The 27,876-nt window shown below is 39.7% G+C and overlaps 1 protein-coding gene across 1 annotated transcript; it reads left to right on the plus strand.

Annotated features, from left to right (window-relative positions):
- Positions 1 to 27,296, plus strand: tmpoa (thymopoietin a). The gene is made up of 6 exons (XM_062443922.1): positions 1 to 487; positions 10,280 to 10,397; positions 15,371 to 15,520; positions 15,838 to 15,965; positions 24,152 to 24,252; positions 26,063 to 27,296. The coding sequence occupies exons 1-6, from the start codon at positions 245 to 247 to the stop codon at positions 26,484 to 26,486; spliced, it is 1,164 nt and encodes a 387-aa protein (XP_062299906.1). The 5' UTR covers positions 1 to 244; the 3' UTR covers positions 26,487 to 27,296.
- The last annotated feature ends 580 nt before the right edge of the window (positions 27,297 to 27,876 follow it).

A 27,876-nucleotide genomic window follows, 5' to 3' on the forward strand; every position in this document is an offset into this window, starting at 1 on the left:
AAGGAAAGCAAAGCGGAGACACAGAGTCATATTATTTTTTTTCCGTCACTCCTTTTCCTTTAGAAACCCTCCTCTCCTCCACAGCTACTATTTGACTTTGCGAGTTAAGTCCGGTAAGAGGCGCTGGTCAGCCGCTACGCTCACACCAAACCTCCCCTGCTTTTTACTGCATTTTGTCTCTTCGGTGTTAGCTAGCTAACGTTCCCCGGCGGCAGTACATCTGTCCCCGCATCCACACGCCGACATGCCGGAGTACCTGGACGACCCGTCTTCTCTCACCAAGGACAAGCTGAAGAACGAGCTGCTGGCCCACAACGTGGAGCTACCGAGCGGGAACCCTACCAAGGACGTGTACGTGCAGCTGTATCTGAAGAACCTGACCCCGCAGAAAAAGCAGCGTGTGACGGCCGCCACTCTGGACGCCTTCTCCAGCGACGAGGAGCTACCGACGCCCGTGGTCAGCAACAGAAGTCGGTCCTCCGGCAGAGTGAGTGCAGTCCCGCCTTTCTCTATGAAGTTAGCCCCAGCATCTGCTTTATTTACCGGATACAATAGGTGGTAGTGAAGCATGGTTCTCCAAGTTTCTACAACTTAATTTAAAGTTTATTGTGTGATTTTTTTGTTTTGTTCACACTTATTTACCCGAACATCTTATTACTCTTTCAACTAATCAATATCTACTGATCACTTTTTGATTAATTCATTAACTAATGATCTATAAAGAAGAGTGTTAATACCCCAAAATAATAACACACGCCCATCTAAAAGTTAACAGATGCTTTAAACTAACCTGTAATAAACTTGAATTAATCAATCTGCTATTATGTGTACAGTGAACAACTGCTTTGACCACAGACAGATGTTTTTGTCAGGGGCCCCACACCCAAAAAGAAAAAAAGAAAAAAAAATCTCACTCATTGTATTCTGCACCACTGGTGAGGGATGGTTGAACATATGCTCACAGCATTGGAGAGGATCAGTTTGGCATTTACTGTCATTAATTTGATCAGGACATACTTTCTCTATGTCGTCATCGTCGTTGTCCCCCCCCCCCCCCCCCCCCCCCCCCCCCCCCCCCCCCCCCCAACCAACCCCATCCCCCCTGATAGTACCTGAATCCCCTGTTTGGTTTCATGTGCTTTAAAATGTAAAAGTCTGGTCTATCTGCAGCCAAACCTTGAACACATTCAGCTCACAAACATGATTATTTCAGCTTTCACTTCCCTTCTGAATAGTTTCCCGCTTCTCCTCAGCTCTGCTCTGTTGGAGGAGTGTCTTCACTGAATAAATACAGCTACCTCACATTTCTCCACTGATGCCAGCAGCTAGTTATCTGCTGTCATATCTGAAGGGCAGACAGGAGCGGGTGGGGTTTCTCACACCTTCAGCTTGTTAATCATTCGCTCTTTCACATGATAATTTCATCAGGTTGTGTTTTGAGGGTATTTACAGTTTGTGCTTCACCTGTTGTTAGATGAGATTAAATCACACCCAGATACAGAAACTGTGAAATCACAGATAAACAGGCTACTGGCTGTTTGTAGTGAATGAAAGAATGAGTGAATGTAGTATCTGTTGTTGGAGATGAGAGTTGATGTGAGTATCAGTTTCTCAGCATTCCATTGTTCTTTGAATAATAATCCTACAATTAGTACTCTGCATACTTCATACATGTTCAGATCACAATCAGATCATAAGTATTTCTGCTGACTCCACCTCTTCATGATGTTTGATTGACATACTCATTGATATTTGAGTGGTATATTGGTCAGCCAATATTGGCTTATCACAGATATATCGGTATCATCATATATGTTGTCAGATATGCACCAATATTGTTTTTAAGTTACATATGCAGCATTTAATGTATATTTACTATTTACTATATATACTGTGTTTATAGTGACACTCAAATATTCTGCCTCCATTACACCTCTTTATGACGAGCGTTAGATAACCACTTTTTTTCTTAAATGTACGTTTTTATAATCATATTCTGCATATAGAAGATTATCGGACAATATATCTATCAGCTTTTTTTACTCCCCAATATCAGTATCGGCATCGGCCCCAAAAATCCAGTATGGGTTGGGCCCTAGTGTCAAGTTCAGATACCAAACATTCTTCTCCACTGTGAATATTTCCTGCTTTTCTCTCTATCATATGACAGTAAATCACTGAGTTAGAGCTGCAGTAAGTAGTCCATTAATCAGTTAGTCGTCAGCCAATATTATTGGTTGATATTGGCTTATCACAGATATCAGTATCAGTGTATATGTTGTCTGATATGGGCCAATATTTATTTGAATTCTTTAAAGTATAACATAGGCAACTTTTATGTGTATTTGAATTTTTTTCAGTTCCCAGAGAAGTTTATTAGTCATTTTATACGTGTAGTTAAACTGTACAATATCATGTCTCCATTACATATCTTTATCACAAGTGTTTGATAAGCACATCTGAATGATCTCTGCAAAAAAGTATATTTATAATCTGTATCTATAATCTTTGTCTATCAGCATCAGTCAGGCCCTAATTAGACCAATCATTTTGACTATTCCTTCATCATTTTGAGTCATTCTTAAAGGAAAAAAAGTCCAAGTTCACTGATTGTAGCTTCTTCAGTGTGAATATTTTCTACTTTTCTCTGCATTATATGATAGTAAAATAATCAGATTTATTCATAAAGATTAATAATAAAAATAAGTTAGTTGCAGCTGTGGGCTGTGGACTGATAAAAGTACAAACCAAGACCTCTGATCAAGTCACTTTGAACTCTGAGAAACACCTTTAATTCACCATACTTTGACATTTAATAGACTGAACACTATATAGTTTCCTGCATCAGATGTCTGATCAGTATCTTTATTGATCACATAGTTCCTGATCTGTAGCAAAGACTTCTTTTGTTTAATAAAAATAGTTCATATTTCTGTAAAGACTTTGTCCAAGATCAGTTCTGACAGTTGATCATCACGTTATCATGTAGTGCTTCACTGCTCTTTATCTTGAGTACCAGTCCTCACATTTAAACATCTGTAATAAGGTTCTATTTGATTTATTGACTGAGTGAATGACTTAAATCCATTTGAATAGTCTGCAGTATTTCCACATGGAGCATAATTACATCAGTAGCTCTCACACTCATACACATCTGAAACGAAGAAGAATGTAGGTCATTTTTTCTTTGTGTTCATTTTGAATGGTTTTGTTGTTTATATGGATTAGTTTCATTCATACTTTTTTCTGGTGTTATAAGCAGTGCGTCTGTTGTTCCTGTAAAGTAGTATTTGCATATGAAGGTGAATCACACCGTTTCATGAGATTCGTGTAAATGTCAGAGTGTGTCACATGTTCAGCGCGGATGTCAAACAGGTGTGATCAGGATGTGTCTCTGCCTGTATGTGTGTGTGTGTGTGTGTGTAGGGGGGTGGTCTGGACATGATATTTGAATGAAAGGCATGAGCAAAACAAAGGTGATGATGACTGGTGAGATATGGCTGCAAGTGGGAGGGCACAGTATGCTCTCTCTCTGTGTGTGTGTGTGTGTGTGTGTGTGTGTGTGTGTGTGTGTGTGTGTGTGTGTGTGTGTGTGTGTGTGTGTGTGTGTGTGTGTGTGTGTGTGTGTGTGTGTGTGTGTGTGTGTGTGTGTGTGTGTGTGTGTGTGTGTGTGTGTGTGTGTGTGTGTGTGGCATTTTTTTCTCCATCTGAGAGGATTTGTCCCTTTTGTGAATTTGTGAGTAGCTCCGTGCAGCCAGGTAAAGGTCAGCTGACTGCTGTCTTTGTGTGTGCTGAGGTGTGGACAGTGAATGTGATCAATCATTCATGAGCTTTCACATGCTGGATAAATGCTGAGAGAAGTCAGACGAGTCCCACCAGACGATGAGGCACTGTGTGTGTGTGTGTGTGGTTTCATAAAGCGAACTGAGTCTCTAAATTGTATGGTAAGTATGGTTTACCACTGAGAGATGATGTACAGTAGTTGGGGAATGCTGAGTTTAAACAGTTGCTCCACCCAGCTTTACATCACTTGAACATGGAAACATGATCTTAATGTGAAATGCATGAACCAAATAACAAAGTGCTCATTTTCCAAAGTTTCATTTCCAGTCAGTCACATGGTAAGGAAGTTATGATGTAACCTTAGTTTAAGTTGGTTCAAGTCATTCCTCCTGTTCATACTGACCATTAGAAGATCTCTTCATAATGCACTTACAATGGAAGTGATGGAGACTAAATCCACAGTCCTCCTTCTGTGTTAACATGTAAAATTAGATCTGAAGCTAATATGAAGCTTCAGCGTCCAAATGAGTCAAATTAATTCTTCTATGTTTCAACGTTACAGTGTTTTTAGTACCAAAGTCTTTTTGTTACTATACTTCCACCACAGCTCAACAGGAAACACTAAGAGGGAATCTGATGCTAAAAAGACTGTAAATGTGTCAGAGATCACTTGATATGACTAACTCACTCTGATGAAGCTGATCATCTACTTTTAAATGACTGTGTTAACATGCACACTAATATTCTACTATTAGTTTGAATAAATCTCTCTCTCTATCTCTATCTCTCCATCTATCCATCTATCCATCTATCTATCTATCTATATAGTTTTATGTTTATGACACAAGGTCTCTATAATTATAAATATAGTTTGAAACCCAGCAGCAGTAGGTTTGTATTGCTTGCATTTATATTGTGCTGATAATGTCTGAGGTTTCTTCCTGTTAAAAGGGAGTTTTTCCTTGCTGCTGTCACCAAGTGCTGCTCATGTGTGAATGTTGGGTCTCTTTAAATGAAATGAAAGAGTACAGTCTAGACCTGCTCTATGTGTAAAGTACCTTGAGATTTGGCGTTATATAAATTGAATTGAATAGAATAGAATTGAACTAGGTGTTTTCTGTAAACTCTGTGTGTTGTAGACAAACAAACAAGCCAACAGTTATAATAGGACTAGGATAGAGATAACAGTGGAGAGATGTTCAGGGCAGGCTGGGAAAACAGAGAGTCAGATGGTAATGATAAAACCACACAGCAGTGTAGTAATTATGGAACAGGTACTGATGTGTCTGTAACTATACGTTTATACTATCAGTCAGCAGGTCATTCATGTTTTCACCTCACTGAACACCCTCTGCATGGAAACAGGAATATTAGTGGAATATTCACTTTTATTAACTATGTAAACACCTTAGTAGTAATATTGTCTTTTTTCAGAATAAGGACAAAAACTGTAATATTTTGTGCATGTAAACATCACAAGATTTTCTTCTTCATCACTTCTATTGAAACACATTTGAAGATCTTGTAGTATGAACAGGAGGAATGATTACAGAGAGGAAACTGCTGCTTTAAGACAACAGTCAGCTTTTTAAAAAATAAAACTGTGAAATGATCCTTTTTTTTCTCCAATGCTTTGTTTATGGATTTTTTCAAATTGAAATCCAGTACAACATATAACATCCCCCATAGCAGTCCAAAAGAGAAAAAGTTCCAAAAGAGGTAGAAAGAGTTGTGTATCCACATCATTTAGAAATAAGTATTCCCAAAATACTCTTAATTAACCATTTAAGTACTAATATATACAATAAATACACATATGTACAAGACCGTCCTTTAATTATTGTAGATTATTATATCAATCAATCAAACTGAATTATATAGCAGCTTTCATACAGGTAAAAAAATAAATAAGAAAAGTAATAAATGAAAGTAAGAGAGAATAAAAAAGATAAAAGGTATTTTTTAAACCACCAGACTTGCTTTGAAGGACTTCATCTCCCAGGAGGCTTTAAGGTGGGTGATGAATGGGTGAATCTTCAGGTTCAGCCGCTGTCAGTCAGTCCAGTTTTCAGGGTGGGATTTTGTACTTCTTACATGTGCAAAAAACAAACAAATAAATCATCTCTCCAGTCAGACTGTTGTAATGGTGTTCAGTGGTGTGCAGTGAATGTGTGCAGGCTCAGATGTGAGTGCAGCTGCTGCTCTTATCTTATTGAGTTTGGCTTCATGATTGAGGAAATAGTTTGCTCAGGAAAAGGAATGCATGCTTAGACTGTAGCCATGCATGTGAGTGAGTGTGTGTGTGTTTGTGTGTGTGTGTGTGTGTGTGTGTGTGTGTGTGTGTGGACAGATTCAGCTCATGTGTAATTAGCCTGTCTCTTGTTCTCTGTGGTTCTGCGTTGTACCTTCGAAGTTTGTTTATCTGGTACATCTCACCGGCCCGCTGATGATAGGCTGTAGGTTAGAGGTGGAGGTGGGTGGAGGAGGGGGTGGGTATGCAACACAAGAATTCATTCCTTGCATGTTTGAAATAGCGATGTGGAGTAAGTGAGACACTTCAAAGTAAAGGTTTAATGTTCACATACTTCCATGCTTGGAGATATTTCTCTAACGCTGCTGTGTTGATGAGAGTTAGAAGACTTAGCTTTAAGAGTTAGAAGAAAACCCACTAATCCAGAGTAAATCATGGGTAACCACCTCACACACACACGCACCATTTATCAGTAAGCCAGCACAACAAAAACAACAGAGTGAGTGTATGATGCAGCAGCAGGTTCTGGCATGTCTCAGCTTCACTCTGTAAGCAGTAGTAGAAGAAGGTGTGACAGTGTTTGTAGTGACTTTACTTCACTCTGCTGTGAGCTCATACTTCAGTTATGCCTTTAAAGGCCAGGGTGTGGTCTGCTGAGGCCCTCTGCCCTCCTCCTCCTCCTCCTCCTCTTTTCCCGCGCTCCTCTCAGTCTTCTGTGATTATGAAACAGGCTGGATCACATCCAGACCAAACCCTGCTGAGGGCCCGCTGAGAGCCAGACACATCTCTCTCTCTCTCTCTCTCTCTCTCTCTCTCTCTCTCTCTCTCTCTCTCTCTCTCTCTCTCTCTCTCTCTCTCTCTCTCTCTCTCTCTCTCTCTCTCTCTCTCTCTCTCTCTCTCTGCTATGAACCGTGGCAGGACTTCTCTTCTGCTGCAGTCTCTTTGCATTCCTCACATTTTCCGTTGATTTGCCGCCAGCCAAACGAGCCGCTCTGAATCCCAGATGTTCATTCAAAGCACACGCTCACTTTGAGAGCACCTATGTTTGTGGTGAGGCAGAGAATCACTGTGAGCGCTTGTGGTTTGGTGTATTTTAGTTTGAAGGTGCTGCTCCACCTTCTCTCACTGTGGTTCAGTCCAGAGAGTGTGTACTGATGTACTGATAGCAGCAGTGTGTAATGTGGCTCTCTTTGTCACTACATCTTTTTTTTCTGTATGAATGCATTCCACAGACATACACTGTCTCACCCACTAACAGAGCACCAGTGTTTACCCATTATATATATATATGTGTGTGTGTGTGTGTGTGCCACAAGAAGCTGCACTTTTTCAAGAATCAGTTACTTTTAAGTTTAAGATGAACTCATTTTCCACATCAAAGCACGACTGCTATATGTCATCAATTATTAAAGGACAAGTTCAGTTCTTAAAGTGTGTCTTAAGAGAGCAGAGAGAGTGTATTCTTCAGGTTTTTTTAAGTCAAAAACTCAACAAAAGTATCTATCAACTGCACAAAAGCATTTTTAGAACGTTGAAATATTTCTAGTGTTGTATATTCTGGGTCACAAGTCATCACATGTCTTTGGGTCATATTAGACCCTGAACAGTGTAGTAAGGCCTCTAGCGATAAAGCATTACACTCTTCTAACACTGTCTTGTTGTTTTTAATAAAAAAAAAGGATGAAAATGATACAGCAGAAACATATTTTATTAGTTACCCACAATGCAACTCCATTCACTCAACTGTACAGACTGCATGATGTGTGAGTGACACTGTGTGCGAGCCTCACTTCTTTTCTAACTCTACACACACATTTAACTCGTTTTCAAACTCTCCAGCCCTTACACTGTTTTCACTGAGCGGAATATCTAAAGAGTGAGCCATCTCTCTTCCTTCCTATCTCTGCTGAGAGTCACACATGCTCAGTAGTGAGCGGGAAGGAAGAGGTAAACAAAACATCAGCAAAGTAATGGTGGTCGACGGTGTGGACTCACCTCAGTAAGACAGTCAGCTTGTTAAATAGACATGTAGACAGAGTTGTGTTGGCTTTTAACATTAATATAACACTGCTGTGCTTTAGTAATTGTGTGATTCATTATCCGATTGGCCACTGAATCGTTTCCATAATCAATGACTGGTCGACTATCACAATAGACGTTATTTGCTCCCCTATACATCACTTAAGTCTATTTATGTGACTTTGCACAGCTCCCTGTGAAGGCTTTTAAATAAAGACAAGAGGACTTGATTTAAGGCTGTTTTCTCTATTAGTAGAGGCTGTAATACTAATAGTTGTAGCTCAGTGAACATTGTTAACTTGTATAGAGTGTACATACAGTCCCAGCACAGGGAAATGTCAAGGTGAGGCCACATTCTGAAGGAAATGAAGTGCAAATGCCACATTCTTCATTCACCACACAGTGTGAAGCTGCAGCACTGGGTGTGTTACAGGGGGCTGATGGAGTCATAGTGGTGGGTAAAAAAAACAACAACCTGAAGCAGCACACAGGCAGCAGGTGGAACTGATGCAGGTTTGACACTTCCTGCAGCTGCTTCAAAATAAAAGCCCTCCACCACTATACACATACATACACACACACACACACACAGCTTTTGGTCAGTATTATTTTGAAGCTCACTATTTACATACTCTGCTCTGATTGGCTGTGTTCTCACATTGCTGCCACACAGAAGTTGACACATTTGTACGCTGACTGTTTGTTCCTTCCTCCGTTTTTAAAAACATTTTACATGATATTGTTGAAAGATCGCCTCACATATTATTCTATGCTCACATTGTACTCCAGTAAAACATCCCACACACTCACGCACACTTTATTTTCTCAGAGGCAGAAGCTCCTTCTTGGCTGTGAGCCGAGCAGAAGAGGCCGCAGGCTTCAAACAGTGTAATTTCCTGTAGGCTGGTGTGTGTGTGTGTGTGTGTGTGTGTGTGTGTGTGTGTGTGTGTGTGTGTGTGTGTGTGTGTGTGTGTGTGTGTGTGTGTGTGTGTGTGTGTGTGTGTGTGTGTGTGTGTGTGTGTGTGTGTGTGTGTGTGTGTGTGTGTGTGTGTGTGTGTGTGTGTGTGTGTGTGTGTGTGTGTGTGTGTGTGTGTCCAGCTTCAGCCAAGCAGCTTGTTTACTATCAGTGCATCAATTGCCTGCAGCATCAGCTCACAAACTGCCGCTTTTTTCCACACACACCCCTTCTCTTCTCTCTTTCATTCTCTCTCTCTAGTAGGAAATTGAAGGACTCCTAAAGATTAAGACTACCGTGTGTGTGTGTGTGAGAGAAACACGTGCCTCCACATATGTGTCCAGAGGTCGTGCATGTGATGAAAGTTGTGGAATCTATTAAGTTGTTTTTTTTTCTCAGTTGAATCCATTCACATACTTTCACTGCATTTTTCTTAACAGTCAGTCAGTTGAGCTCATTGATAATAATCTACTGTTTAACTCGTACAGACTGTTCATATTCTGGTATTTCACACTTATAATTAGTCTCTATTCATGATTTCTGAACTACAAATCATCCATGAATACCTCATCAGTCATCAATAAACTGTCCATTAATCCTTAATGAGACTTTCAGAGAGCAGAGAGAGTTTATTCTTTAGTTTTTACGCTTGTTGATGTTACAATCACACTATATACTGTTCTAATCAGAGCCTGAACGACAGGAGTAAAACAAATCCCATATCCATATATTGGCTAATAATGATATTTTGTATTACTTTTTGTAATGATCATTCAAATGTAATGAAGGTGTAATATTTCACAGTTTGGCATTAAACTTTATTCTATAAAATGACATCAGTGCACTAAAACAGTAAACTTCCTATTACACACAATAAAATCCACAGTCAGTGAAGAGCATGGTGAAGTGAGAGAACATGAAGTCAGCAGACTGACAGCAGAAGTTAACAGCAGGGTGTTTGGAGGTGGGACACTTTGGACTTGAGTGTGAAGTGAGCAGCTTCTGTATTCTTAACTCCTTTTTTTCCTTTTGCTGGTCTTTCACAATGCTTTATATTAGCATGAGAGGTGAACAGAAATGTCCATGTGATCAAGTAAAGAGAGTTCAACATGATTTCAGCAGTCAGCGCAGCAGTCTGTCGGTGTCATTATTTGCTGATGACACAGCCGCAGGACAAAAATAAATCCATGGTCGTCCCTGACCTACAAGGACACACGAGTTGACTTTCACCACTTCATTACTGAGCGAGCCTCTCTGTCCTCCATCCACAGAAAGCCACCAGGAAGACAGACAAGACTCTGCCTGACGAGCTGGACGTGACCCTGCTGAGCGACGGGGGACTGAGAGACGAGCTGCTCAAACACGGTGTGGATGTGGGACCCATTGTTGGTGAGTACACACACACACACACACACACACACACACACACACACACACACGCAGGTGGAAGGATGTGTTATGTCGGTGTTACTCACTCCACGCAGGTGATGGAATTCACAGCCAGATTTCCCATGTGTGAGAATAGGATGCTGTGTTAGAGCCAGTGTGTGAGTCAGGTGGTAAATGAGCTTAACGCTACAACGATTAGTCAATTAACTGATTAGTTGACAACTTTTAAATCGATCACCAACCACTTTGATAATCGATTCATCGTTTTGAGTTATTTTAAAGGAGGAAAATCCAAATTGTCTGATTCAGCTTCTTAAATGTGAATATGTTCTGGTTCCTTTACTTCTGTGGCAGTAAAGTGAATATCTCTGAGTTGCGGAAACACATTTTATGGCACAAATAACTAATCTATTCAATGAAAAAATGATCACTAATGTAAATAATGGTTAGTTGCGGCCCTAAATAGGGCTGGGCGTTTATGGCAAAAATCAAAATCACGATTAATTGAACTTTTAACCTCGATTATGATTAATGAACGATTATCTCCACCCTTGATGAACAATGATGTATTTTCACAGTTTCTTTAGTTTAGTATTTTACACTGCTGCCCTCACACATGAGGATCTTTAGGGAGGGAAAATAATGATGTTTTAAGGTGTGATGCTGTGGTTAATGTCTAGTTGATTAGAACTATGTAAAGATCATGGTTTAGGTTCAAATGATCATTCAAGATATGCAACCTTTATTGTCATGGCAACAGTGAACACCACGATTAATTGACATGAGCAAGATTAAGTCGATTAGAGTTTCTAAATGTCGGTTTGGGTTATTTTGCGATTAATTGCCCAGCCCTAGCCCTAAATGAGTTAAATAAACCCAGAAACACTATTGTAAATGAACAAATAAAAGCTGACTAACGAAACCCACAGAGTCATATAATACTACCACTACTGCTCTGCTGAAAACACACTGTTTTCATTCACTAATTAATTCCAAATGTTTCCACTCAGCAGTTTTTCCTCACAGTGTAACAGTGTTAAGCTTCTGTCAGTGTGACTCTACTCTGCCTGCACATGTTTCACATTAAAAGCCAACCAGGTGAGGGAGGGATAATATTGTTTTAGACTAGATCTTCAAGTAATTGTCAATAACCATTCATCAATAACTTGATTTATAAAATGTCTTAATTGGTGGAAAATGTTAATCACTGTTTTTCAAAGTCCAGTATGATGTCCTCAAATGTCTTGTTTTATACTCAGTGTTGCTCAGTTTACTGTGAGAAAGGACTCGCCCCCCATGATTCAGCACACATGGGACTTAGGGCAGAATCAAATATCACCATATTTTTGATCAAATACATATATTATCCATATTTTGACAATAGTGTTGGGATGACTGCTTCTGATCTGCTTTCACACAATATTTAAGTCTGTTTAACTCGGAAAATGACATATGTACTATAATGCAGACTTTAAAAGCAGGAAAAGACAACACTTTTCCATTCCATATCATGATATTATGATATTGTGAATCACTGCTGCACAAAATGTAACGTCTCATCAGAGACACAGTAAACAACCTGCTGTAGCTACAAGTGATGGACAGACAGTCACTAACAGAGAGTTTGAAGAGCAGCAATCAACCCAACATCTAACACGTCTGAAGTGACATCATCATCAGTTTTCATCCATGGCCATTTTTTTTTTTAATTAAATATTTTATGCATTTATGTATTTAAACATTAAGCAACAAGTCATTTCTTAAAGGGAGCCTGTCCTTACTGTTTAATCACAGGAACATTTCACACTTGTATATATTCTAAGGAATCTATGTATTTTGTAGATTTATATAATTACAGATTATTTTAGAGATTAATTGTGTATATAGTATTTTATTTAATTTTAATTTAATTTTGTATTACTTTACCATTACAAGGCTACTGTTGTGTCAATTTAGAATTTCTCCCTAGGGGGATCAATCAAATGAACCTTACCTTTTATTTTCCCAGTGGAAGCTTCAGTTAAATCAATACTGCTAATATGTACATGTTTAACATTTTATCATCACTACAGAAACAGCAGGTAATTGATAAAGTATAATACGGTTGTCTGATATTCACTGCTGTTAGTTATTAGTTTGATTGATGGTTTACAGTGTAATAATGTGTGTATTTATAACTGACAGTATCTGATCAGGTTAATTAATGCTTGTCCTTTTCTCTATCATGATGTCTTTGATGCTGATTTAACGACTCCTGGTGAAACTTGGCAGCTCAGCATTCTTGTTGATCTTCAGGTTCCTTTTTTATAAATCACATTAACATTAATTCACACAGAATCTGACCTCTACCATCCTGTCAGCTGCTGCTCGTTCTACTGTATTCAGTCAGTAGAAGTTTGTGGGGTTTCCACACATCCAGCAGCTGAATGATGTGAGGAGTTTCTGGTTGAAGGTACTTTCTGTTTCAATTTTGTGAAAATACCTAATTTTCCCACTCGGCTGGAAAACATGGAGGTTTTCTTACAGTACAGGACGACACCTTTTGAAATGGTCTCATCTATAAACCTCATATATATATATATATACATATAAACCTCGATTATTTTATTTGTTGGGAACAAAAAAAGTAGTTAAATGAAAATGAGTTTATAACAGGAACAATCAGTGTGTGGTGTGTGTTGTTTTCTTCTTGTAAATTTGCAGCAGGAGCCTGATGGGAAAAAATCTCAGTGAATCTAGTTGTAGTCGTGTAAATACAATGACCCTGCAAGATCCCTGACAGAACATCTAGTGTGTGACTAAACTCAGTGACATATGACACACTGTCTTTAGACTTCAATCTTTTTCAAGCCTTATAGTGATTAGTAGGTATAATCCAACAGCTTGGTGACTCACCTGGGAAGCCTGGTTATATCAGTATTGTGGGAAGAATATCATGATAGTGTTGTATCTGTGATTCCCACCCCTGTTATAAACCAGTATTTCCTCTTTGTCTGAGCATAGTCAGTTTGTGGCCTTAAGCTTCAAAAGAAGCTTCCAGAGATATGATTACTCATCAGTGCAAAGATCATACTTTAACTGCAATGCAGGGTTCCACCTTTGGCTTTTTTACAGTCATATGTGCTATAAAACTGCTGAATTTGAGTAAATTATAACAAACGTATTGCCATAAGTCAAATGGAAGTGTATGGTCTTGATGTTCTGCTTCTTTGACTGCAGCTGTAACTGTTTGTGTCTGGACTGGAAAAACTTCTATCATTCACATCATCAGTACCCAATACCATCAGTACCCAATACCATCAATACCCAATACCATCAATACCCAATACCATCAGTACCCAATACCATCAGTACCCAATACCATCAATACCATCAATACCCAATACCATCAGTACCCAATGCCATCAATACCATCAGTACCCAATACCATCAGTACCCAATGCCATCAATACCATCAATACCCAATACCATCAATACCCAATACCATCAGTACCCAATACCATCAGTACCCAATACCATCAATACCCAATACCATCAGTACCCAATGCCATCAATACCATCAATACCCAATACCATCAGTACCCAATGCCATCAATACCATCAATACCCAATACCATCAATACCCAATACCATCAGTACCCAATACCATCAATACCCAATACCATCAGTACCCAATGCCATCAATACCATCAATACCCAATACCATCAATACCCAATACCATCAATACCCAATACCATCAATACCCAATACCATCAATACCCAATACCATCAATACCATCAATACCCAATACCATCAGTACCCAATACCATCAATACCCAATACCATCAATACCCAATACCATCAATACCATCAATACCCAATACCATCAGTACCCAATACCATTAATACCCAATACCATCAATACCATCAGTACCCAATACCATCAATACCCAATACCATCAGTACCCAATACCATCAGTACCCAATACCATCAGTACCCAATACCATCAGTACCCAATACCATCAATACCCAATACCATCAATACCATCAGTACCCATGTGCAGCAGTGCAAGATAAATCACATGACATCAGTGATATATATGAAGTGATTGTGTACAGAGCAGCTGTGTAATAGAGCTACACTCTGCTCTCTGCTCACTGTAGAACTCCACACATCTGAACGTTGTGTGTTGACCTGATGACTTTCAGCTGGACTTTCAGACACAGTAACATTAGAAATAACACAGCTGTCTGCAGCAGCCGTGTAACAGCTTTTTGTCTCTGACGTGTGTGTGCGTGTGTGTGTGTGTGTGTGGAGCTGTGAGTGTACAGCAGATAAACACATGCAGTGTGAGAGTGGACTGCAGCTGTTGTGCTGCTCACGTTCACAATCACTACTAACATATTCTAACACACAATACACCAGAGTCATGACATAATAAGAGTCAACAGAGCTGCAGATATTACTTTTGATACTGATGATAGAGATAAATGCCCATCACAAGTTTACTGAGTCAAACATGTTGTCTTTAAATGTCTTTTTGTTATCCAACCAACAGTCTAAAGTCTAAAGATATCCAACTTATCATAGCAGAGTAATAAAACCAGAAATACTCACATATGATACATTTTCTGATGAGCTAATTGTTGCAACTGTAGAGACAGAATAGCCTACATGAATCATCACAGGTCTGCAATCTGCAAATATTTTGATAATGAATCATTTCAGCTACTTAAATGTAAAAAGAGGATTTGCTGCTTTTCTTTGTTGTATTTAATAGTAATACAAATGTGTTTGGGTTTTGGACAGTTGGTTGCATAAAACATGGAGTTTGAAGACTTCAACTTTACATTTTTCAAAAATTTCCAACATGCAATAAACAAATAACTGACAAAGCAATGATGAAAATAATTATTAGTTGCATAATTCTGTAGTTATTGTTTAGTTTGCAGCTTTAATTGAGTTTCTCCTCCTCTACTCGTCCTCCCAGCATCCACCAGGAAACTGTACGAGAAGAAACTGCAGAAGCTGCTTGACGATGGTCCCGCACAGCCGGCGGCGACACAGCTGGTCATCACGGAGATCCAAGTCAACCACAACGGCAACTCTGAATCCGACCTCTACAGTGACAAGGAGGACGGTAAGAACAGAGCAGACACACTGACTCTATAGTTGTGTTGTTTTTTTTCATGAATAGAAGTGCAATGACGTGTCAGACTGTGGCTGTCTGCAGTACACACAAACAATGTGTCTATGAAAACAAAAATGTAGTTTCAAGTCTGAGCAGGTAGACTTTCACTGTAGAGATGAACTGAGACTCATGATGAGAGTGAGAACAATGTAAATAAAGGGTGTGTGTGTTGCCTCAAAAGTGTCTGGCACTCATGTACTATATAAAGTTTGTTGTTCAGAAAGTCCTTTTAAATAACAGTGTGTGATATTGCTGTGTGTCTTCAGAGGTGACACCAGAACCAGAACCCGTGGCAGAACCTGAACCTGAACCAGCTCCAGTGGTGGAGAGGCCGGTGAGGAGCAGAGGAAAGACTCCCGTCACCACCCGCACCCGCAGCAGTCAGCACAACAAGGTGAGAGTCTGTCCTGAGGAGGAACACTGATGATAATGATCATGATGATTTATTGGTGAAATGTATCTTCTCTGCAGACTCTATGGACTCAGTGAAGGTCAAATCTGTGTATGAGATAAACAGCAGTCTGGTTCTTTTGACTGACGTCTGTAATGGTAGTTTAGATGCTTATAGGGGGTCATTCAGGTCCCTCACTAACTATAAAGGAGGGTGTAGCGGAGCTGTATATTTCCTGGTGAAATGACAGGGCGTGAAGCTCTGTGCTTAACCCTAACCCTAACCCAGTTTGCTACTTTTTAATGTTTTTCTCACTACTACTATAATCAGAGAACCACTGTGATCAGTGTTATCAGACCAGCATGGTTTGATAATATCTTTGATAAAACAATCAGTGTTTGCTGACACCTACCCATGTTTCTGTACACATACCTTTAGGAGTCTGTTAAAGCTGTCAATCAAACTCTGGTGTGGACTGAAAGACTAGACCCAGATCACTTGGAAAGGGGAGTCTCAGTTCAGTTCAGTTCTGAGGGGATTTGAACTGGATTAGTTTATTGTTCCATCGAAAGAAAATGAATCTGAAACAATTTTGATAGTCAATTATTTTTTATTTTATTTTTTAAACCAAAAAGACAAAACAATTTGCTGGTAAATTATAAATATGTTTTTAAATTTGTAGACAAAGAAAATCTGTAGATGAATCCATAACAAAAATAATAGTTTATGTGTAATGTGAAGGCAAAGGTTTAGTAAGTTATGATTTTAGTGTGTAGTCCATGCTGATTGTGAGTTATCATAAATCTTTTAAGCAATTATCCTAATATTACAAAATCATTTAGTAACTATTAGGAGCTAATGATTCTGAAACTGAGACTAAAACTGATAAAACGGTCACATTCTAAAGATTCGGCTCCATCATCCATGTCACCATTTTCTCCCCACAATCCACCGTTGAGCTCTTATTACATCACTTATTTAACATAAATCACACAACCCACACAAAATGACTCATTTCACTCTCAGAATTGGATCCATTCAGTCTGAATTCCCCCCTAATCATAATGGCAGTCTGTGTTTTTACAGAAGTGTAGCGCCCACTCTCCGATCCACGTTGACATGGTTACCAGAGTAAATGTAATATTTAGAACAATTGTATTCCATTACCTTTATTTAATATAAAAGTTATAATGTAAGATCATGCCAAACTAGTTGATATGGTGTTTTATTGACAATTTACTGTTTTTAAGCAAGTTGAATGATTTGGTACAAAGTTTTTATGGTTATACCACTTAAACATTTTTACCATAATCCTCTAATATATTCTCTCTAAATGGATTAAAAGCAGAAATTCGATGCTGGGTCCACAAAAAAAGAATGTGTGCAAGTTATTCATACGTTTATTTTCACATTTTAACCCCTTAAATTTAAACTAAACACATGGACACAAAAAAACCTCAATGACCCATATATGTGACAGCAAAGAGGAAACCCTCTGAGTTGTTGTAGCACTGATGATTCAGGATGACATTGCCCAAATATATAACATCATGTTGTAATAAGTCGGCTTGAACACTAAACTGACCTGAGCTAAAAGACAACAAAGCATCAGCTTGTTGAATACAGCTGTGGAGGTGAGAGCTGAACATAGCTGTGGTTCTGCTCCTCATCTGGCTTCATATTTTAAATGAAGACAATCAAACTTCTCACTCTCTCTTCTTCCTCATCGCTATCTGAGCTTCATACCACAGTTATTTGCAAACACACACGTGATTGGAGGAAAGAGCAGCTGTTACCTGACTCGAGGAGCGGCCTGTTGGCTTCCACTTAATTAAACACATTCCTGCACTGCACATTGTGTTATTACAGAGAATGAGCTGACACACACACACACACAAACACTGCAGCGAGTACGATGGGATCCCCTGCAGCTGGGTTTGATTACACAGCTTCCTGTCACACTGGCAAAGGAAGTGGTTCTCCATTTTATTGGAGTGCAGTCACACCCAGTTGAGTGCGAGCCCACAGGTTTAGCCTCCGTGCTGCTCGCTGTGTGTCAGACTGGAAGCACATGATGTGGATTAGCTGCTGCCGTGCCATGCCAGACACCGAGACTCCTTCACTCATTGACTTTTCTCTACAGCCCCACAACCCTGATGTCTGTTCCTCATTTCCATCTCTTCTTTTGTTTGTGCATTATGAATTCAATACACAATGTTATCAAATAGTGTGTACAGCCTCTTTTAGGAAATAGCAGAGTGCATTTTCCCATGTGTGATCGGTGGAATCCAGAATGTGACTGAGCAGCTCCTCCTGCTGGTCACATGGTGAATGTGCACCTGCTGAGCTGAGGCCTCCAGGAATGAGAGGCACGTGAAAAGTAGTTGACTGCCAACGTGTGTGTGTGTGTGTGTGTGTGTGTGTTGTGGGGACATTAGTCTATACAGATGTGGGGAGTTGTCTCTTTTGAGGGACAAAAAACAAGTCCCTGTAATTTAAATCATTCATTTTAAGGTGAAGGGCAGGTTAGGGTTGTGTGTGTGTGTGTGTGTGTGTGTAGGCGGTTCTGTCCTCATTTCTTTTGATGAACTTTCCAGTAAAGATAGTGGCAGCATTATGTAATCTACACAGTTATTTGGATCGCTCCTGGTTCCACAAGTAAAAATCCCATTCATGTTTCATGTTGGTGACTCAGCCTGAGCTCCACAGTTTGGATCAACATGAAACTCTGCTGGTTAAATCATCACAACAAAAGATGAACTACTGTTATAGAAAATGTCATGTAGTCAGCAAGAAACATCCAATCACTGAGCTTCAAATGTGGTCATGTGTGCCACTCACAGCAGGTGAATCCATTCACTTTAGGTTTCTGGGTCACTTTTAAGCGAATTCAGCAACTTTTTTTAGTTGTTTTTTTTTAACACAAATGTTGAATTCATAAAGCTCTGATTTGTGCCCATGGCTTCTTCTCCACAGCAACAGCAGAAAAAGGCTCATGGGTATTGTAGTATTCTTAGCCGTATGCCAAAATCACTTACTAAATATAATTTGTCAGTGTAAATAATAAAAAGTGGTGGTCAGAGTATGAACTGGATTGTTACATTATGCAGGAGAGTCCTGAGTTTAATATTCAATAATGAGGAGATTGTTCAAATAAAGATCTGAGATGTGAACACAGAATGGTGGAACAACACTTTCCCCTCGCACTAAACAACTCTGTACAGTTGTAGATGTTCCATTGTTGTCATTAGGCATATCTGTGATAGGCCTATAACGGCTCACTGATGTATCGGTCGGGCTCTAGTTCTCATTGATCCAAGTTATGGTGACGGAACATGTGGCCGTCAGTGTGACAGACTTATAAACATTTGCATTGTTTGTTTATGTTACATTTTGCTGATACATAAAGTCCTCTGTGGTATATGATCATATTTGTACTGCTGCTGTGTTGTAGCTTTTTCTGATGCTACTCAGACTGAACTTGACATGCAGTTTATTTTACTACTAAAACCATCTTGATGCTGCAGGTGTGTGTTTGACATCAGTAGTGCACATTCAGGCTCTCTGCAGGGTGGTGAGTGAGTACATATGGACACAAAGCAGAACAGAGGGGTAATGAATGGGCTGTAAGTCAAACTCAGGTATTTCCCTTGTCTGCTATGTTTATGTGTGTGTAGAGAGACCAGTTGATGGATGAGGAAGATGATAATGAAGACCAGGTCCTGAGTGTAAAGCGCAAATCCAAGAGGTTATCCAACAGAATGGTGAATACTGTCATTACTGATTAAAGCCACTGGTGTTCACTTCCACACTCACTGAACAATAAGGGCCACATTCACTGAGAGACGTACTTGTCCCCCTCCTCACTGACACACATGTGCAGTGAGGAGACAGTGACTCCGGTCTTGGTGTGTTTGGGACTGAACGTATCACACATCTGCACCTGGAAAACAGAAACAGAAGTTCCAGTAAATCTGGCCCATAGTGTCAGATAAACCCACAGAATCAAAGTATTTTCTCTTTGCTCTCCTGCTTCACACCTGGCTTCAAAGGGCTTTCTGACCACATGCAGCTTCTACTGCTCTATATCACACATAGTGTTTTCATTCCTCCATGTCTGTTCTAACTGTTGGGAAGAGAATATGGCTATTAAATCATGTATTCTTACTAGGGCTGGGTTATCACTTCAAAAAGCATCCTTACAGTGATACTGATACCAACTGAGTACTTCATTCCATACCCATCATGTGACTAGAAGCATTACATTGTGCATATAAATCATGTGATTTTTATACAAATGCATTTTGAAAGTCTTCAAATTATTAATATGTGTTAAATACAAAATGCTTAAAATCAGTATGTGGGTCACAGCATACATCACACACACTTCTAAATCCATGTATGTGTGTGCATAGATGTATACTCTGGCAAATACAAGTCATTAAAGTGCAATGAATTTGTGCTTGCATACTACATAGGAGGCAAAATGTTCCAAATGCTCCAAAGTCAACAAACATTAGAATACTAATACAATCATTTTACAATGAACTATTGTTTGTAATCTGAAACATCACATGTGGCATTGAATTGAAGAACGCTTGTGTTTATTGGCTGTGAGCTAGTCCATACAAATAGTCATATTTTCTAGCTCTGGGTGCAAAATAATAACACTGTTGTATTATCCTTGATTGCTATTGTATAGTTCCCATAGCAGAACAATGTACAGCTGCTCAGATGTCCTGTAAAACACAGTCTAAATTAGCATAACATATGACACGTTCATATGTGGTTGGTTAAAAAAGTTCCGAATAAGTTGTGTGTACACTGCATTGAGTGGACGTCAGATTGTTGGTTCCCAAAAGGTCCAGAAATGCAGTCACAGCTCCACAGGTGTGGAGGTGTGGAGTTTCAGCTGCTGTTCAACATCTGTCAGTCACTTCTGATGGAGGTTACTGATAGTTTAACACTTCTGTTTACTCTTCAGCTGCACCTCCAAACACTGATCAGTTATGTTCAGATCAAATCTCATCACTGCTAGTCTCCAGTAGTAGCTGGTTTAAATCCATATGTTTCTAATTTTAGACTGATCACTGATAAGAAGTGTTCAGTTGGAAAATATACCCAGCTCTGTGTTTCTCACGTCCAATCTTTATCACATACCACTCACTTAGTCATTGTTTATTTAGTGGTTCTCCATTCCAATCCAGCCACCTAATACATGTCCTCAACATCCAGTGTGTCATTGTACAGGAGATAGAAATGAAGGAACCCCAGTCTGAGACACATCCTAAATAGATATTATATATATGAATATATATACATATGTTATTGAATAAGATTTAAAATTATCTTCAAACTGTTTCCTCCAAGCTGAAAACTCAACTTGACTTTATCCATCGTTTTATTTTCACTGCCCTTTTTCTTTTACTTTCTTTATACATCCCTCCACTCTGTCTCTTATGCTGTGATCTCTTTCTCACTTGTCCCCTCTGCTGGTGGTGTGTCTCAGCAGATAATGCCTGAGGATGTCAGGTTTGTATTGACAGGTCAGGTTCAGTTGGAGTCTCACCACAGGCTGGATAGTTCAGTTCGGGCTGATCCTCCCTCCTCCTCTTCCTCCTCCTCCTCCTCCAGACCTGCTCAGGTAGCTCTGTGCTTACTCTCTGATACCTGCATGGACTCACTGATCTGTTGAGGAGATACCTGCTTTCCCTTCAGGGATCTGCAACCTCCTCTTATCTTATCACCAACTGCACCTCAGGGTGGGCATGTATGCACAGATATGTGTATTGTAGACAAAGCTGACGCTCACAAATGACTCACTTTCTTTTTTCTTCACTTTTTTATCATGAAGACCTAGCACATGGGCTGTTTGGTGTTTTTACTCTTTATATTGATGAATCACTCAACTGTATCATTCAGTATAAATGACATGTAGTGTTTGTAACTGGCTGACACAGCTGCCTCAGAGTCCAGCAGGACAAACTGTGACCTGTAGTGTGAGCCGCACACACAGGCTCCACCAACCAGAGAAGACCAGTGAGGTCTGCAGAGCTCCCGGGAGCCCCCGCCTCAAGGTGCCCTCACTTATTCAGGAAGATCCAGCTACATTTCTATCAAGCATTGACAGACTTAAACCACACAGTGAACTGAGCTCAAAGATTCATTCAGATTAAATGTTCTGTGTGGTGATAATGTTCTTTGTTGAACAGTAAGGTGACCTCTGTATGGAAATGTAGTTAATTATTAGAATCCTAAAACAAATGTTCTGCTCAGTCACCTTCTGTTTGAAACCTGTAGCTCCATGAGGAAGACACCGGGCTTCATCTGCCCAAATCTAACAAGGCTTCTTCTCTCAGGCCGCTCGCTCTACTCAACAGCGCTTTGCTGGAGGTCAGATTTGTCTTTGTATCATCTGTTTGAGAAGATACACGTTGATTTTGTATGTTCACAATAGTTGAACTGCTACCAACTAGCTGTGATTTGTTCACTCAGCATCACAGTTTAGTTTTAGTCACTCACAGCTTGTCTACACTGGTCACACACAATAAACAGCATGATGCTACAGTTACACACATGAGTCCAATTTAATAAAACAACAACTTGAAACTTAAAATGAGTGATGCTCCAATCTGCTGGGTATGTTTCATGCTGACTATGGCCATATTAAGCCTGGTTTAAACTGGATGACTGTGCTCTACATCAGAGGTGCCCAGACTTTCAGACAGCTGTTTAAGATAAGCTGTAGCATTTTTTGAAAATGTTTAAAAATGTCAGCCTAGCAGCTGTCTTATACATGAAGTCATAACAAATATGTTTGTTTTCCAAAATGAATAGATTGTACAAGTGTAAATCAGCCCCAAACTTAAAAATGTCTTCATTTTAGTTGTTGCTTTTATGTTAGTTCAGCTATTGGAGTCGGTGTCAGACTGTTGCATCATTACTAGAAACTATATCAGGCTGCACATACGTATGTAAAGCAGGAAACAGCTATAATCCAAATGTAGACAGCTGCATTCATTAAACAACTGAAGTTAATCTGTTCCATCAGGTGTGTGTGGACAGTGTCAGATTTCAATTTGGATTGTGATTTCTTTGATTGTGTGTGTGTGTGTGTCGTTATCTCAGGAGCTTGAGCCAGCAGTAGGACACAGTGTCACAGCTTTGAGACCAGCAGCCAGGGTGTGTAGAGTTTGACTCTGGGTTTAATCTGTCAACACATTTACACCCTGAATATTTATTGCAATAGTAAATTCTACCTTGTATTTCTGAACTCATATCCTCTAATACTGGGTCTGCTTTCTACAAGTCAAAGAGCCCGCCTGAAGAACACGGTCCACAGCCGGCTGCCAAAGTTCACCCAGTGACCTTTAGTCCTATGTGTAACATCTCACCCATTAAGAAGCAGGAGTCCCAGTGGTGTGTGACTGAGCAGATTGGATGTGATGCTGGCGGTGGCTCAGCAGCAGGGGTACAGCTCAACACCACCTTCCTCCTTCCTCTTTCATTTCATCCTCCACACACGCTTTGTAGGCTGAACGCTTCATTGTGTTCAGTCAGGGTGGTGACACATAAGTAAACACTCACATTCTATAGATGAGCCTATGGCTGTTTAATGATGAATGTGTCAGGTGCGTGTGCGTGTGTGTGTGTGTGCGTGCGTGTGCGTGCAGCTGCTGAGGGGACGTTAGCGTGACAGCTGAAGTGTCGGTCGGTTTAAACTTAACAATCACACACATTGTTTGGGAGCAGGAGGAGAGCGTCCCAGCAGACATCCTGCCGCATAAAAGGAGGCAGCAGAAAATGTCCAGCTTCCTGTCCACATGCAGCGCTGTGAAGACAAACAGCAGCACGGCCACTGTGTCCAAGCAGCTGATGGTGAGACAGGTAGACTCACCAGGGTGGAGACTGCGGTGTGTCACCCTCACAAGGTGGTTCAATAGTAAACATGGTGGTTGTTTGAAGTGGTCACATGGTGAAAGGTGTCCAGTTTCAAGCAGGGGGCCCTCTGCTGGTTCAAACATGCACGTGCAGGTGGTTATAGAGGGGTCACGGTGGACACTTTGCTTTCACACTGGAATCCTTTTTAAAAGTCATTTGGAACAAGAAGCGTAGAGCTCGCTGAAGCTGGTCACATGTGTCCTCCATCAGTCAGTGAGGTTCATTAACACAGCTGTGTGTGTCTGCAGGTGGAGAAGATCGCAGCCAGTGACCAAACCCCAAAGGCGGAGGAGAGCGATGTTCTGAAAGAGCTGTACACCAACGACATCAGCAGTCCAACAGGCCTCAAGTAAGTAATAATAATAATACTAATAAACTTCATTTATATAGCCCTTTTTTATCAATGTTACAAAGTGCTTTACAGAAGAAATAACACCAAATAATGCAGATAGAAGTACTCTAACTAATCATTATTTCCATTACCAGATAACAATAAATACATTTCTTTTTTATAAGGCAAGGTATGAACATAGCACATCCATACACAGGGGCAACTCAATGTGCTTTACATAAAAACTAAATATACAGGGATGATTTAACAGTACAAATTGGAAACATTAAAAACATACAATAAAAAAAAAGAAAACCCAATTTTAATAAAAATAAAACAGTGTACAGAAAAATATGAAAAGAAAGAAAACAGAAAGCTAGACTACTATAAGTAGTCTATAACATAGTAAAGAAAGCCTTAAAATAAAAAAAACCCAAAGTATTAAATTTGTGATTATTTATAAGAGCAGATTAAATCCTCTCATTTGTGACGTCGTTACCAGTTAATATGTGCTGGTGTTTTACTAGATTTATTTGAGCCAGGCCAATAATGAAAAGGTTGTGTAGTAGAGAGCAGGTGTTGGACCAAATGACTAAATCTGTAACAGCAGGGGGAAAAAAACAAAGTTGTTTGTTTATTACATATGTTTTCCTCTTATTTTATAAAAACTACTATTATGGTTTGTATTAAATGTACACCTGTAATAGAGTGAGGTTGGCACATCATGTGACTGTCAGGTGACCTGGGTCTTGGTGTATATAACTATACAGTCACTTTCTGCTCTGAAGAAGAGCAGAAGGCTCATCAACATGATTTGATGTTAACAGCAACACTCTCATTAGGAAAGGAAATGTCTGATATGGTAAATAAATGTAAAATCACATCTCAGTTATTAAACTTGTGTTCATTGTAATGAATGAAATGTGATTATACTTTTCATATGGAAAACAAACATTAGAAAGTCATTTCATTAGCAGTGATTACAGTTGGCTTGGAATCATTCATTTGAACCACAGCAGTGTGTTAAACAGTTAAAGTCTATGATCATTTAATCACTGTATGATGTCACTAAAACAACTCAAGTTATACAAGTATTAAAACTTTGTTTTATGAAATGTATAATCAGTGATTGATGCTTGTAGTTGGAGATGTCCTGTTTTACAGTCTCTTTAACAATAATACGTTCAATGTTCAAGGTGTTTTTATTATCACTGGGGGGTCCACAGCCAGCAGTAATACAGACATATCACTCAGCAAACGATATTATGATATTATGATACCCATATCTAGTCTCATATCACGATAACAATATAATATTGATATATTGCTCAGCCCTAAATAATAATAGCTTTATAATAATATCAATAATGATAATAAACTTTATTATTACAGCACTTTTCAAAACCAACCAATAGAAACAAAGATACTGGAATAAAATCAGTGTTAGAAAGTGCTTCAGTAAAACTAACTCTATAAAGATGAACATCTAAAATAAACATGATATACATATAAAATGATTGTTGGGGTAATTGATAAGAATTATTGTGAGGAAGTGATTTAAAGTAAAATAATGATGCGGCACCAAACCTTTAGGGCCACAGTTGCAGTCCTGCAGATGACTCATCATACTGTATATTCATCTCCTCACACACTTTAATTCATAACATCCCAAATCAGTGATGATCATGCTGCTGTTAGGTTCCACCAGCTCTGTGTAACATGTGGATGCTGTGGACTGACAAAGGGAATAAGCTGACTGGATGTTTGCTGAGTCTGACATCCTCCCTCTCCCTCTCTCTCTCTCCCTCTCCCTCTCTCTCTCTCGTAGCATCACTTGTCGACGACCAATCCGAGGAGCCGCCGGCCGCCCGCTGAAGTCCAGCGACCTCTGGAACGACGAGAACTCCTACTTCTCTCCAAAAACCACCAGGACCAGCAGCAACTCCTGCTCCTACACCGAGAACCGCACCGTCAACAGAGTCAGCAGCCTGCTCCCCTCCGCCCCCCCCTCCTTCTCATCCTCCACCTCGTCCTCCGTCTCTTCTTTATCCACCTCCTCCAGGCTCCTGGCCGCAGCGCCCCCCGCGGGTCAGACCAAAGCAGCGCGCCGCGGCATGTCTCTGTGGATAAAGCTGTTCCTGCTTGCCATCGTGGCTGCGTTCCTCTTCCTGGTGTACCAGGCCATGGAGACCAACACCAACAGCCCGTTTGAAGGCCAGGGCACAGAAGTGTCCGCTGGCAGCACAGCATAGAGAGTCCAGAAGGTGGTGTAAGAGGCGGGGGGCGGGGGGGCCTGCCCAACTTCTTCTTTTTCATCTTTCTTTCTTTTTTTAAGTGTGAATCTGCATTGTAGCCATTTTGTTGCCGGGGCGCTGTGAAATCATGGCCCTTGTTTTTTCCTCATGTTTTGTCTTCTTTTCCTTTTTAATACCAAATCAGTTTGTTTTCTTCTTTTCTGTGAATCCATAAAGAGAAGTGATGTTAGCCACTTCAAGTGACACTTCAAGGATCTCCATCACACGTCGTGAAAGGACAAATAACCGCCTCTGCTGTTGTTGTTATGGTCCATCCTTGACCTTTGACCTCACAGTTGATAACGTTACAGCAAAGCCAAACACTAATCAACTGTCAGAAACACATGTAGCTCCAGTAGCTCTCATAGGAGGATACGGACTCACTTCTCAATGCCGTATTGTTTTTTTTTTTTATATGTCATACTTGCATGGTGCGTATATATATGTGTGTGTGTGTGTGAGAGATAAACTTGAATGTGTGTGTGTGTGTGTATGAGAGATTATATTTTCTCACACTTTGCCTTAGTGTCTGTCTCTGTTAGTCATTAACAGCCTTGAAGATGGACTTTGAAACTAATTTAGTTTTGTACTCGACCATCTTTGTTAACGAGACAGGGAGGCTTGTTATAATCCAGATGCTTCTCAATCTTGTTAAACCTACAACAATATTTTCTTAAATGTTCTCTTATAATAAAATAATGTTACATTGTATTCTACTTATGTATTCACTGTCACAAATATTGAATATCCACTCAATAAACTATTATGTTGTTACAGTGTCTGTCAGAGCCTTTTATTCATGAAGAAGTAATATGTGTGTACACTGTAAAAAATGACTATAAAAGATTTCAAGGCAGCAACATTTTTGATACATTTTTAGAGAGTTTAAAGTTCAGATAAAACAGCATGTTTAGAGTATTTAATTCTCTGTATTGTGACAGATTGTGACGTAGTGTTGGGAGTAGAGATGCACCGGTCTGGCTCATCAGCTGATACCTGATACAGATCTGATACCATTGTTGAATAAATGAACTTTATACCTCGCCAGGTGGAAGAGACTTGACTTAAACATTACTTTCCTAACTTTGTAAAAGAAAATGTAACACATGAACACATAGATATAAATGTACTGAATTGTTATTTATTATTAAAATAATAATGAATTGTGCTCCGGCATCGACTTAGAACAGCGTTCCATATAAACAGTAATCAAACTTCTTTTTAAAGGTTTATTTTTGCACACCTAAACCAAATATAGAATTGAAGTGAATAGATCAGCTCCGTTATCCGATACCTGATCTAGCTTTTAGTCAACATCGTGGCCGATGTCTGATATTAATATCAGATT

The sequence above is a fragment of the Scomber scombrus genome, chromosome 22 (assembly GCF_963691925.1).
Source record: "Scomber scombrus chromosome 22, fScoSco1.1, whole genome shotgun sequence".
Lineage (NCBI taxonomy): Eukaryota > Metazoa > Chordata > Actinopteri > Scombriformes > Scombridae > Scomber > Scomber scombrus.